General features: G+C 37.4%; 2 protein-coding genes across 7 annotated transcripts in view; one reads left to right on the top strand and one right to left on the bottom strand.

The window, feature by feature from the left end:
- Nucleotides 1-250: 250 nt before the first annotated feature.
- Nucleotides 251-15,327, bottom strand: part of ZMYM6 (zinc finger MYM-type containing 6) — a 45,799-nt gene continuing 30,722 nt past the window's right edge. For 5 of the 6 annotated variants that reach the window (XM_055586444.1, XM_055586445.1, XM_055586446.1 and 2 more), the window contains 2 exons: nucleotides 4,101-4,245; nucleotides 251-2,221 (listed from right to left, as the gene is read on the bottom strand). In XM_055586444.1, the coding sequence (XP_055442419.1) occupies nucleotides 390-2,221; nucleotides 4,101-4,245 (1,977 nt within the window). In that variant the 3' untranslated portion in view covers nucleotides 251-389. Of the gene's footprint in view, nucleotides 2,222-2,265; nucleotides 2,514-4,100; nucleotides 4,246-15,327 lie in introns of those variants that run through there. The other variant, XM_055586449.1, reaches the window with a different exon arrangement.
- On the top strand, nucleotides 4,625-4,978 carry LOC129655715 (40S ribosomal protein S27-like). The gene has a single exon (XM_055586452.1). The coding sequence runs from the start codon at nucleotides 4,645-4,647 to the stop codon at nucleotides 4,897-4,899; it is 255 nt and encodes an 84-aa protein (XP_055442427.1). The 5' UTR covers nucleotides 4,625-4,644; the 3' UTR covers nucleotides 4,900-4,978.

Raw genomic sequence — 15,327 nt, 5'->3', positions numbered from 1 at the left:
TTTCGCTGAGTCCCTTTGCTGTCCACCTGAAACTATCACAACATTGACAACACTGTTAATTGCTATACCCCAACAAAAAATAAAAAGTTAAAACACCAACCAAAAAAAAAAAAAACCAAACTGGGCCTTTCATTACCTACATCTTTGTCACTAATCCAAATGACTGATCCATCAATAAAATAGCTAAGTTCTCTACCTTGGACTATTAAAATTATATATAGTTATGTATAAACGTGTAATTATTAAATTCCTCAACAAAAAGAAGAATTATTAAAACACATATTTAATCACCGAGAACATATATCCACATTATGAAATTATATTTTCAGATACTCATACAAAATTTAACACAAAATTATAGACTTTGATAATAAGGAATACGCAGATTACTATTCTTTCTCCTTTACCAATTTTTCTATCCTCGGAATTAAAGATGTGACAGCAAGTCGTAGTGCAGGGCCAGAAACCAACAGATTCCTTTGTTTTGACTCAGTCAAAGCTGAAAAGGTAGCATCACATAAATAAATAGTTGAAAAAGGTAATAAGAATCTCATCGCCTTTTCATGGAGTTCTGGGTAACTTGCCTTTGCGTTTATCCAAAACTGAGTTACAGACATTGATTTAAATACTGATTGTAACCTTAAATCTGATGATAATTGTGCTAATTTTTCTTCTTCAAAGTCCGTGAGATTACTATTTTGGTGATTTGTAAAAGGATTAATTATCCACAAATTTCCTGAACGCACGTCTTCTTCTGGTGGATAACAATCATTGAGCATTTGAGAAAGTCCTTCCAGGTGCTCTAATATAATGCTTGCCATACTGCTCATATTTAAGCCTGATGAGCTTGAGAATTCAGAAAATGAAGGGAACATGTCATAATCATTCTCTTGTGTGCGCTTCAACCACGTTTTTAACTTTTTCTTAAGCATATCGATTTTATTATACAAATTGAAGAGTGTAGTCATAGTTCCTTGGAGACTTAAATTTAATCCATTTATAAGTGAAAAAACATCTGATAAATAGGCCACCTTTGCAACCCATTCCTCATCAAAAAAATACTTGGCCAAATCTGAATGCTTCTGATTTAAAAATATTTCAATTTCATGTCGTAATTCAAATAATCTTGTTAAAATTCTTCCTCTTGATATCCAACGCACTTCAGCATGAAGTGGTAAATTCACATGCTCAGACCCCATCTCTTCACACAAAACTGTCAACATTCGTGAATTCAACGCATTGCTCTTTATAAAGCTTAAAATTTGTGCTGACTGCAAAAGAATTTCATGTAAGCATGGAGACAATTTTGCTGCTGCTAAATGTTCACGGTGAATAAAACAATGTGTAAATGCCACTGTATTCGTGGCAACTTCTTGAATTTTTGCCCTTAAACCAGAACACCTACCAGTCATGCTTGCCGCCCCATCTGTACAGAGACCAACACAATGCTTCCAATTCAGAGATTTACTGTCAATATATTTATTTATTAGTTCAAATATTTCAAAACCTGTCATTTGGGAAGGTATTTCAATGCAACATAATAATTCTTCTTTTATATCACTACAACCATAATCAATGAAACGAATATAGCACAAAAGAAGGGTGGTATTTGAGATTTCTGATGATTCATCTATCTGAAGGGCAAACCACTTTGACTCTCTGACTTTTTGTATCAACTGATCTTCAATGTCTGCAGATAGTTCATCAATCCTGTGTCCAATTGTATTATTAGAAAGAGGAATGGTTTTCATCTTGTCTCCAGCACTGGAACCCAAAACTTCTGAACACATTTCTACTAAATATGGTTTAATTAATTCTTCAGCAATGGAAAATGGCTTTTTGCTGGCAGCAATTTGGAAAGCAATTAAATAAGAAGCTTTAACAAGTGACTTTTCAACTAGTAAACACTTTTTTAAAGCACTGTTTTGACATTCCATTTCAAGAGATTTTTCTTCAAAAAAATCTACTGGTTTGTTTTCTAATTCTGAATGCTTTGTCTTCAAATGATGAGAAAGGTTTGCTGGCTTCATGTTTTCACTGGATAAAATTTCTCCACAGATGACACACTGTGGCCTCGGTGAACTTTCTTTTGATCCCGGACAGATAATAAAACCAACTTTTAAATATTCCGCATCATAAGTCTGGAAAAAACCTATTCTTTTTTTCTTTGCAGGTGGAGAATCAAGTTCCACATCATTTTTCTCATTAGGCATAGATAAATCTGAATGAAATATTTGAATCAGTTATTTTCAAGAATAAGCAATTTATGTTTATCCCCCAAGCAGTTAAAATTTACATTTTGTTACTATTTATATTTGTCAAGAGCATATATTAATTAAGGTTTAAACACAAACCATAATACTTCCATGATGCCATTTTTAATTCAGCTTTTAGCTGAATCTCTGTTTGTTCAAAGCCTGGTCACTGACAGTAGTAGTCATCAAGCTGAGGGCAGTCGAACATGTCCTAGCAACGCCATGCATTCAGTACATGAGTGGGATTAGGGCTGATGTCTGCAGAACACACCAAGTTAAAAATAAACTATTTTCCTTTTTAAAAGATGTGGGGACGGGAGCAAGAGGAGAAAAAAAATGTTGAAAAAAATATTGAGTGAATCTAGATGAAGGGTATATTCATTGTGTATATTCATATATTCTTCCAAGGGTGTTCACTGTGCTGTATTTTCAATCTCCAAATTTTGAATTTTTCAAAATTAAAGTTGAGGGGAAAGGGGTTTCATACCCAGTGTCATAGTGCAGAGAAATGGATGCTCTCAAACATTGCTGGCTGGAGCATAAATTGATATAACTTTTCAGGAGGGTAATTCTGCAGTAACACATCAAAATCTATGCCTTAACAATCTATGATAGCTTTTGAATCAGTAATCCCACTACTTAGGATTTATCCTAAGGATATAATTATACAAGTGGAGAAAGATGCTTATACACCCTTAACTCAATACTGTTTATAACACTAAAAAAACAGCAGCAATCTTAATGTTCAACCTTAGGAGGATGGATACACGCTATATATATATCCGTATGTTATATACATTGGGATCTATGCATCCATTAAGAATCTCAATATATATTTAAATTTATGTTGATATGAAATGTTTTCATGCAATGTCAAGTAAAAAAGTAGTTTACAACAGTATATGGGAAACATCCTAGTAGAATCTAGAAATTCAAAATATGTAATAAGCACACACATACCCACATATGTAGCTGTCCACAGATCCCTTACTACCTTCCATATGTGGATGTGTATTTAAAATAAAATACAGATAAACAAAGAATGTATCATTTTAACAGGAATATAAAACAAATTAGATTTACTGAGGAAGGAAAACAATTCTCCTTGACTCCTACCAAAAGAAAGACATCCTACATAAAAACTCATGGTTAGTTGTTGACAGAGTGAGCTTTTAAATATAGTATATTCTGTGAAGTAAAATTATCATTAAAAAAAATAGCAAAAAAAGTTTTCGGCAGTATATTTATGACTGAGTACCTTTGCTGTCCACCTGAAATTATCACAGTATTGTTAATTGGTTATAAATTCCAATGTAAAATAAAAAGTTAAAAAAAATGTTTTAGGCAGAATAGGCTATAAAAATACCTGAAAATATAAAGGTAGTGGGATTAAAAGCAGTTAACATGGATTGGGGCAAGAGTATACAACATTTTCAAATAATTTTCCTGATCACCAATACCTCACATATAGTTACACTTTTAGTAAATTAATTCAGTGTTTAAAAAAGAACCAAGGTTAATCCACTAAGACTTTTAACTAAATTTGTATTTAGTAATTATAATAGCCTGTCAGTACATCTCAAGAGCAATGCACAGGTACAGAAGATGCTTGTTCAGAAGATACTGTCCACATAACGCTTTGGTACATATGGATTCAATTTAGTAGTTATTAGTGTTAATGACAATAAATACAAAAGGAATAAATTAGACGTTCAAAGTAAGTGATCCAAGAACTAATGTTTTCACATTTAAGAAACTCTCCATGACTTTTCTTTCTTAAAAAATCAAAAACAAGCACACAAAACAGAATACACACTTACTACGTGTGGAGAGCACAACACGTACCTGTCTGACACTCCTTGTGTTGTGTATGTGGTTTGCAAGAGGTAGCCTTGGTCTGTGTGACAGGTTTGCACAATAACGCTTTGTTCTTTAAAAGTTTTGAAGACTGGGAAGACAGAAGTTTCATGGCATCTGTCTGCACACTTCCCTAGTTAAAAACAAATTCAGAAACCAAAGAGAGATTTTGTTTTTTAGTATCTTCTCACTGACTATAATTGCTATCGATCGAAAGGTGATATATATAAAAAGAAATATAATTCTCTGAAAGAGTGGTACAATAAAATTGCTTTGGAAAATATATACTAATTACTAATTCTTCAATCAGTATCAGTACCACTTATTGATTTTTAAAAGTACTCTGCCTACAGTAAGTACAACGAAAACAATCTGCAGATTAGGACAACTGGATATTCAGAAAAACTGGATCAAACTTCAGACCATATGCAAAAAAATACTTCATATTGATTAAAGACCTCAACACACAAAAAAATAAAACTTTAAAATTAATGGAGAGCCTTTCCAGCGGTGACGACCTCCTCACGAGAACATGCCTCTCGCAAAGGATCTTCTTCATCGCTCTCCAGAACAGGAGAAGAGGAAACACAAGAAGAAGCGCCTGGTGCAGAGCCCCAATTCCTATTTCATGGATGTAAAATGCTCAGGATGCTATAAAATCACCACCGTCTTTAGCCATGCACAAACAGTAGTCTTGTGTGTTGGCGGCTCTACTGTCCTCTGCCAGCCTACAGGAGGAAAAGCAAGGCTTACAGAAGGATGCTCTTTCAGACGGAAGCAGCACTAAAAGTACCCTGTGTCAAGATGAACGGGAAACCATCCCAATAAACACGTTTTGGATACAAAAAATAAATAAATAGATAAAATTAATGGAGAATTTTCAAATAACCAGAACTCAGAGAAAATACTATTCATCTAAGAAGGCCTTCTCATCTCTCCTTGCTATTCTCGGGAACTCTACATTCAGTATATCCTTCCCTTTCTCCCTTGCCTTCTTTCTCCTTTCCCTTTCTTCTGTGCCTGGTTCAAAATTGGGAAAGGAGTATGACAAGGCTGATTTAACTTAAAAGAACATAGGGCTTCCCAGGTGGCATTAGCAGTAAAGAACCTGCCTGCCAATGCAGGAGAAATAAGAGATCCAGGCTCAATCTCTGGGTCAGGAAGATCCCTGGAGGAGGGCATGGTAACCCACTCCATTATCCTTGCCTGGAGGGTCCCATGGACAGAGGAGCCTGGTGGGCTACAGTCCATAGGGTCCAAAAGAGTTGGACATGACTGAAGTGACATAGCGTGCATGCACACAGAGTACATCATGCCAAATGCCAGGCTGGATCAATCACAAGCTGGAATCAAGACTGCCTGGAGAAATATCAACAACCTCAGAGATGCAGATGATACTAGATGGTAGAAAGTGAAGAGGAACCAAAGAGCCTCTTGATAAGGGTGAAAGAGCAAAGTGAAAAAGCTGGCATAAAATTCAATATTCAAAAAACTAAAGATCAGTGCATCTGGTTCCATCACTTCATGGGAAACAGAAGGGGAAAGAGTGGAAACAGTGGCAGATTTTATGTTCATGGGCTCCAAAGTCACTGCAAATGGTGACTGCAGCCATGAAATTAAAAGACACTTGCTCCTTGGAAGAAAAGTTAGCACAAACCTAGACAGTACATTAAAAAGCAGAGATACCACTTTGCCAACAAAGGTCCGTATAGTCAAAGCTATGGTTTTTCCAGTAGTCATGTACAGACGTTAGAGTTGGACCATAAAGAATGCTGAGCGCCAAAGAATTGATGCTTTTGAATTATAACGCTGGAGAAGACTCTTGAGAGTCCCTTGGAGAGCAAGGAGTTCAAACCAGTCAATCCTAAAGCACAGTCCTGAACGTTCATTGGAAGGACTGATGCTAAAGCTGAAGCTCCAATACTTCGTCCATCTGATAAGAGAGGACTCGCTGGAAAAGACCCTAATGCTGAGAAAGACTGAAGGCAAAAGGAGAAGAGAGCAGCAGAGGATGAGACGGTCAGCTAGCATCACCGACTCAATAAACGTGGATCTGAGCAAACTCCAGGAGATAGTGAAGCACAGGCAAGCCTGGTATGCTGCAGTCCAAGGGATCGCAGAGTCAGACACGACTTAGCGACTGAACAACAACAACAGAGAAAGTATTCTTTAATAAAACATGAAAGACTACAAGCAGAAAAGGCTGATACAACTGACTACCTTGAAATTTTAAACTTTTTCAAACAATGGCCTTTAAAGTTAAAGGACAAACAACAGAATGGGCGAATGTATTTAAAACATGTTCTTTCATTCAGTAAACATTTACTGAATGTTTACTACAAGCCAGGCACTGTTCTTAGCCCTGGAAGGTCTTAATTTAAAAACAAAAGCTAGAAAATTAGGATTGTATTTTAAGAGTGATGGGAAACCACCAACGGTACACAGCAGTCCCTCCTCGTCTGCAGTTTTGCTTCCTTAGTTTCAGTTACCCATGGTCAACTGCAGTCTGAAAATACAGTATTAAATGGAAAACTCCAGAAATACACAATTCACAAGTTTACGTTATGGAACTGTGCACCATTCTGGGGAGCACGATAAAATCTCCTGCTGTCCCGTTCTGTCCTGAAGAGGAAGTGAACCATTCCTTTGTCCGGCATATCCTGCCCATTAGTCGTTTCGTAGCCCTGGTGGTTCAGACAGTAAAGAATCCGCCTGCAATGCAGGAGACCTGGGTTTGAACCCTGGGCTGGGAAGAGTACCTGGAGAAGGGAGTGGCTACGCACTCCAGTATTCTTGCCTGGACAATCCATGGACAGAGGAACCTGGCAGGCTACAGTCCATGGGATCTCATAGTCAGACATGACTGAAGCAATTAACACTTCCACTATTTTTTCCACTTTCAGCCATCAAGGATGTCAAACGATTGCCGTGGTATCACAGTGCTTGTGGTCAAGTAACTGTTACTGTATTTAGGTTCCCAGATAGCTCAGTGGGTAAAGAATCTGCCTACAATGCAGGAGACACAAGAGACTCAAGTTCAATCCCTGGGTCAGGAAGATCCTCTGGAGAAGGCCATGGCAACCCACTTCCAGTCTTGCCTGGAGAATCCTGTGGACAGAGGAGCCTGGTGGGCTACAGTCCATGGGGTCACAGAGTCAGACATGACTGAAGTGACTGAGCACAGCACAGCATAACTCTTATTGTATTTGATAATGGCATCCCCAAACACAAGAGCAGCAATTCAGATACGCCAAAGAGAATTCAGATACGCCCAAGAGAAGTCCTAAAGTACATCCTTCAAGTGCAAAGGGAAAAGCGTAACACTTCATCACAATGCCTACGTACTTCACCTCAATCATCTCATATCACCACAACAATGGTGATACAGTACAATAAGGTATTTTGAGACAGAGACCACGTTCATATAACTTTCATGATAGTATACTGTTATAACTGTTCTGTTATTGCTATTGTTGTTAATCTCTTACTCTGCCTAAGTTATAAATTAAACTTTATCATAGATGTGTATGTATAGGAAAAAAATTAGTGTATATATTGGGTTTGGTACTACCCATAGTTTCAGGCATCCACTGAGGGTTTTGCAACATATTCCCCACAGATAAGGGGAAGACTTATTTAAACTTACTTTTTAAATAGATATTGAAAGAAAATAAAGTGAAGTCGCTCAGTCATGTCCAACTCTTTGTGACCCCATGGACTGTAACCTACCAGGCTCCACTGTCCATGAGATTTTCCAGGCAAGAGTACTAGAGTGGGTTGCCATTTCCTTCTCCAGGGGATCTTCCCAACCCAGGGATTGAACGTGGGTCTCCGGCATTGCAGGCAGGAGCTTTACTGTCTGAGCCACCAGGGAAAGCCACAATAGATGTTAGATGCAATAATTTTGAATGATGTAGTCATTCATAAAGTATATGCGTGAAAAGTAAGTTTTCTACAACTGTGTGCCATGTATCCAAACTCAGTCTTGAACACAGTGTTCTCAGTCTCTTATACATCCTTCTAGAGATGGGCTATATAATTAAGTTGCTTCTGATTACACATGATGTTGTTGTTCAGTTGCTCAGTCCTGTCCAACTCTTTGTGACGCCATGGACTGCAGCAAGCCAGGCTCGCCTATCCTTCACTATCTCCTGGAGTTTGCTCAAACTCATGACCATTGAGTTGATGATGCCATCCAACATCTCATCCTCTGCTGCCACCTTCTCCTGCCCTCAGTTTTTCCCAGCATCAGGGTCTTTTCCAATAAGTAGGCTCTTCATATCAGGTGGCCAAAGTATTGAAGTTTCAGCTTCAACATCAGTCCTTCCAATGAATATTCAGGGTTGATTTCCTTTAGGACTGACTTGCTGTCCAAGGGACTCTCAAGAGTCTTCTCCAGCACCACAGTTCAAAAGCATCAATTGTTCAGCACTCAGCCTTTACACATGGTAGCATATTATTAGCAAGGTCAGCACCTTGCTTTGCCACTTAGCTAACTATCTTGGAGGTATTTTCATATAACTTTAAACAAAGCTGCCTGTTAACACTTTTATACACTGAATGCACTATATGTAATTTGAAAAGTCCCTGCTGCTGAACATTAAATGTTACAAATCTTTTGCTACTATAAACAAATAAATATCCTTACATACAAATTAATTCTGCATGTGCTAGTATATCTATAGACTAAGGTCTTTTCTCTTTTCCTGCAAAACCTTTACTGTCTCCATTTGGTCCATGGCTTGGGAGAGGGCTCCTGGGTCATTAAAAAGCTGCCTAGTGGCTTTAGGAAGATGTTCAGGCAGAAGTCCTGACACCTGGAGGATGCAAGTGGCAGCTGGGCCAGAGGCTCTGAGCCCTTCTGGAGTTGAGGTTGACCCCTCAAAGGGACACCTGCCGGCCCAACGGCAGCCAATCTGTCAGGTGGATGCCCAACTTCTTGCTGAGTTTCACCTCCTCATCTGTGAAGTGATTCTCCAGGACGTCACAGAGCCGGAGGTCTGCACAGGCAGAACCAGGGTATGAAGACCCAAAAGGGCTTGGTTTAGGTTCTTCTCCATGACCACAGCAGTGTCCACAGGGTCTAGGGTTCTACCTCACTCATCTTGGGACAGCTTCTGCACAGCCACTGCACCAGGTTTGTATCTTCAAGAGACCAACTCTCAGGAGAAGTGGCCCACATTCTCCAGAGCCACAGTGCTATGGTGGAAATGGATGCGCAGAGAGCAGTACGTGTGGGAAGCCTGCAGATGCAGGTTGACCATGTATTTCATGCTGGCCTCCACCTTGGTGGAATAATTCTGATTAATCTGGGAGTTCTTGATTGACTGGTGGTAATAAAGACAATGCTGGCTGGTCCTGGAGACGGTGGATAGCTGAGAAGATGGTTCTGAAGGTTAGGACTGGAAAAGAGGTTGGAGGGTGGTCAGAGGCTGCAAGAAGAGGCTTCCCTGGGTCTATTCCAGCTAGACCCTATTGAAACAAGAGACAGATCCGCAGGACCGCCAGGCGTGCTGACTAGAATAAGGTCGTGTAAGTGCTATTTGGTGGGTCAAAGTATATGAAAATCTGTATATTACAATGTAAAGGAGCCTGCCTGTTTCCCAATACTGTTAAACATCATCAAACTTTTTTGCTGTTTCTCAACAAGTGAGAAATTATGTAATAGTAGTATGGTTAGATATTTTTCATGTTTAAGCATTATTTATATTTCCTCTTCTGTGAACTGTCTATTCATATCCTTTTCCTGGTTTTCCTTTATCTTTTAATTCTATGCATGTTTTTTAATGGGCAGTATAATATGGGACAAATCCAAAAATTCAAATAGCAAATAATGAAAAAAATAATTCTCCCTGTTAAAATTCTCTCCCAGTCTTTCAGTTCTCCTCAGAGGTAATCACTGCTGTCTCGTTACTGGCTGCCTTTCAGAGGTATTCCATACAAACGTACAGGCACAAAACATACATAAGACTGCTTTGTGTCTGTACATAAAGACCACCACATTCTTTTTAACTGCATGATATTCCACTGCACGGGATATGGTATATTTAACTACAGTCTGAACAGAGCAGCTGTGTATGCGTGCAAGGGACTCCACTTGCCAGGCCATGTGACTAAGTGTGGGATTGGAGAGGATGCATTTCAGAGTCTCTATCTAGGGCTATTTTTTTTTTTCTAATTTATACAATATCTCAGGATGAACTCACAACAGCCCTGATCACCGATGAAACAACCAGGATGTTTACAGGCTTTTCCTACTGCAAACAATACTGCAACTGTTATCCTTGTACATCATTTCATACATGTGCACAATATATCTGAAGGGTAAATTCTTAAAATTGGAGTTCCTGGGTAAAAGAGTACTTACATTTTAAATTTTAACAGGTTTTACTAAGCTGCCCTCTGTAGCAGTTTTACCAACTGCTATTGGCATTTTTATCTTTGCCATCTGATAAAACTATAGTTCTAAATAGCATTTCTCTAATCTTGAAGCTGAATTATGTTTGTGTATGTTTAAGAACTATTTTTATTTCCAAGTCTGTAAAATTATGGATCATACTCTTACCCATGTTCCTAATGGGTGCTGGGTCTTCTGACTGACTCACAGAAACTCTTTACATGTGGGAAAAAATAGCCTTCTACAACATAAATTGCAACTTCTTCATTTTTCTCATGTGTCTTGACTTTGAAATGTAGTTGAATTTTCCTCACAAATCTTTTATGGCTTTTGGGTTCTGTGACATATTTAGAGAGACTTTCCCTACTTCTGCATTAAAATTCTTTCCTATACTTTTTCCTAATATTTTCATTATTTTTTAAACTTGAAACTTTTCTCCATCTGGGCATCATTTTGGTTTAACTTAGGAGGTAGAAATCCTATGGTATTTTCTTCCATATGTCTACTCAGTTGTCACAACACTGTTTATTGAATAATCTAGATTTCTCCTAATGATGTGAACGGCCACCTTTATTATTTCTAAAGTCGTGTGTATGTGTGTATATATATATACACATACATATATATTTACATATATATTATATATATAATTTTATATAATTATATATATAATATATATTTATGCATGCATGCATGCATGCTAAGTCGCTTCAGTCATGTCCGACTCTGTGCAACCCTAGGGACAGCAGCCCCCAGGCTCCTCTGTCCACAGGATTCTCTAGGCAAAAAAATTGGAGTGGGTTGCCATTTCCTTCTCCAGATTTATATATAATATATATAATATTTCTACAATATTTATAATTATATATAATTTTAAAATAAATTTTTATTAAATAAAAAATTTATTAAATATATATAGTATATATTATATATTTATAAATATAAATATATATATTTATATATATTTAGGTCTATTTCTGGACTTCTTTTCTATTAACTGTCTATCCATGGCTTCCTGTTGTTTCAACTATGTAGCTCTATAAAATCTGTTGTATAAATGATTCACTTCACATCTAAAACTACCACAGCACTGTACATCAACAATATGCTAATAAAATTTTTTAAACTTTTTTTTTAATTTGTAGTTATAATTTGGGGAACTAGCTCTTCCCCTTCTTTATTCTTCTTTTTCAGAATTTCGTTGAAGGTTTTTAAAGCATCAGAGTGACAATCTGATTTGTGTTTTAAAATGATCATTCTGGTAACACTGTGGAGGGAAAAAACTGCAAATGGCAAGAATGGAAGGAGAAAGACAAGCAGGAGGTCAGCGCAGTAATACAGAAGAAAGATGGTGGTGGCTCAGACTAAGACAGCCCCAGGAGTGATAAGAAGTGAGGAACACTGCAGAGCAAGTGTGCAGGAAATAAAAGGACTCGGCTTTACCTGAGATGGCAATTCATCATCTAAGAGTAGATGTCACGCAGACAGTTGGATGGATACGTGAACCTAGAGCTCAGACGTCAAGGCAAGAGAAGTAAGTTTGGTAATCAGCTACCATCCAGGTGGTTTAAAATCAGAGGACTGTATGAGTCCCCTATAAAGAAATGTGAAGATTGACAAAAGGGATAAGTATGATGACCTAGAAGTTGAAGGTATTTCAAGGAAGGAAAGAGAGATCAACTGTATCAAATGTTACTGAAAGCATGAGGAGAATGAGAACTGAAAATGGACTACTAGATTTGGCAAAATAAAGACTGATGGAGATCTTGACAAGAAATATTTCAGCAGAGTGGTACAGATAAAAGCCTGACTAGAGTGAGCTAAGGAAGGAAAACAAGATTAAAAAAATGATGCAACAAGCAGAGGCCACCCTTAAAGGATTTTTTTCCAAAATGGAAAGCAGAAAAATGGGATAGTAACTGAAAGGCCATGGTATTAAAGAAGGATTTTTTTCAGGTAGGAAATAATACCACATGTTTTTGTGTTGATAAAAATGATGAGTAGAAAGGAAGACAAATCCAGAATAAAGAAATCCATAAGAAAAAAGACAAATACAAAAACGGGGAATAATTAAAAACAGGAAATTCAAAGAAAAGTCAAATGTTCAGAAACAGAAATATAAGCAAACTCACTAGTAATCAGTGACATACAAAATAAAACAATAAGATATTATGGAAGACTGGCAAAAAAAAAGTTTAAATCTGAAAACATAAAATGATACTAAGGCTGTAGGAAATGAGTACAAACATAAACTGCCGGTGGAAATAAAAACTGGAACACCCACTCAACAGGGCAATTTGAAAACTAAAAATGCAAATACACTTTGTCCTCAAAATTCCACCCTTCCATGTCTACACTAGACAAAGACACCTGTACACACGCACAAGAAGACATATACGAGAATGTTCATTCACTGTAGCAGAGATTTTTGATAGTGAAGCAACATATGTTTATCAACAGGGCAATAGATAAATAAAATGTGGTATCTACATGCAATGTAGGAGATCAAACCAGTCAATATTAAAGGAAATCAACCCTGATTATTCACTGGAAGAAATTTTGCTGAAGCTGAAGCTCCAATACTTTCACCACCTGATGCGAAGAGCCGACTCACTGGAAAAGACACTGATGCTAAGAAAGATTGAAGGCAAAAGGAGAAGCGGGCAGCAGAGGTTAGATAGCATCACCAACTCAATGCACCTGCATTTGAGCAAACTCTGGGCAATAGCAGAGGAGAGAGGAGCCTGGCATGCTGCAGTTCATGGGGTGCAAAGAGTCAGACCACAACCCAGCAATTGAACAACAAAATATACAATATTATCAGCAGCAGCAGCAGAAATGTACCGAATCTATTAACAATCAGATGGATATTTTAAAAAATAAATTATTTTCCATGTGTATATATGAACGTGAAAGATTAAAAACGGTCTGAAAGGACACACACCGAATTCGCAACAGTAGCTGCCTCTAGGGATGTGAAAAAGGACTGGGGGCAGTGATTCATTTTTTAAACAGGGAGGGTAAGAAAAGAAAAAAGTGTGAGCAAATAAGCCAAATCTATCAATGGTTAATTATGGATGGAGGGAATACTGTAGAACACGGAGTTGGCAAAGCTTGGTTCATCGGCCCATCATTTGTGTTTTAAAGTTTTACTAGAACAGAGCCACTCACTCACTCAGGTATTGTCGATGGCTACTTCTGCACTACAGTGGCAGAAGTAAGGAGTTGCAACAGAGACTGCATGGCCTGCAAAGTCTAATTTACTCTCTAGACCTTTATAGAAGTTTGCTGACATTTGCAGGATGTTTTCTTCTTTGCACTTCCCAGTACCTCACCTTTCCCCCAAATTTAGGACCACTTAAATAACCTGAAGGAATCCAGGAAACAAAGAAAAAGATTCTAAAACAGTCTGGTTTTCTTTTTTTAAAATCATAAAAATACTACATTATTTATTATTATACTTTTTATAGACTAAACTGAAAATATTAATCAGAACTATTCTGTAAGACAGTTTAAATGACTGGTCGAATTACAGAAGTACTACATATAGGGAAAACATATGTAGGGCAGTCACATTTAATATGAGAGAGATGCTCCTGAATAATTCAAAACCAACATAATTTAAGACTAATTGTCCCATACATATAGAGGAAGGATGCATTATCACAGAATATAAACTTATAATATAGAATATTTTCATAATATATAACATAATACATAACAATACTTATTTCATAACAATACACATTAATTTAAGGCACAATACATTAATAATTCATTATATAATTAAGCAGTTCATAAAATTATTAATTCTATAACAGTGATTTATTAATCATGTAATTTTAAAATAATTTAAAGTACAATACATAATATACATATAAATATGAAATTAACTTAATGACAGTTCATTAACTAATGTGGTATACTGCCTAAAAATAATTAGTGTTATCATTATCCTCTTCCAACAACCTTAATAAAAGGTTAGGGAGTTAAGAGATATCAAATTAAGTAGGATAAACTCTCTCTCCACATTATGGTGAAGGCTGGTCTGATTTCCTGGAAGACTTCTGCTAAAGAATGAAGCTAATGAATCTAACATGGTTTGGGTTGTCTCTCTTTTTTTCCCCACTGAGGATTTCTTCATATGCAAAGACACTTGTCCATCATTCACTTCACCACCATGGAAGTGCAATCCACATATGGATCATCTTCAAAACCAGCAACTGTTGCTGAAATATGGTCAAAAGTCTATGCCAGTCGCTTCATTGCTAGTTGATGCGCTGAAGACCCAGGCTAATTGCTGGGGCCCTCTTCCTATTACCTTTGTTTTTCTAATTCTAGCAAGTCCTCCTTTATTAATCCCTGGGAAAAAACCCAAGCAAAATCTCAACATCCCTTTCAACAACCTTGCACAAATTTACCTTCTTTGCCATTTTAAAAGCTTCTTTATTAGCAGATGTTATGTTGTCTTCCAAGTTAAAGACTCTTTAAATTCTGGTAAAGCTGAAATAAACAGTCCATCCTAAAGGAAATCAGTCCTGAATATTCATTGGAAGGACTGATGCTGAAGCTGAAACGCCAATAGTCTGGCCACCTGATGCAAAGAACTGACTCATTGGAAAAGACACTGATGCTGGGAAAGATTGAAGGCAAGAGGAGAAGGGGACGACAGAGGGTGAGATGGTTGGATGGCATCACCAACTCAATGGACATGAGTCTGAGTAAACTCTGGGAGTTGGTGATGGACAGGGAAGCCTGGCATGCTGCAGTCCATGGGGTCGCAGAGTCGGACACGACTGAGCGACTAAACTGACTGAC

The sequence above is a fragment of the Bubalus kerabau genome, chromosome 6 (assembly GCF_029407905.1).
Source record: "Bubalus kerabau isolate K-KA32 ecotype Philippines breed swamp buffalo chromosome 6, PCC_UOA_SB_1v2, whole genome shotgun sequence".
Lineage (NCBI taxonomy): Eukaryota > Metazoa > Chordata > Mammalia > Artiodactyla > Bovidae > Bubalus > Bubalus kerabau.
The sequence above is the reverse complement of the archived record's forward strand: the minus strand, read 5'-3'. Positions and strand labels throughout refer to the sequence as shown.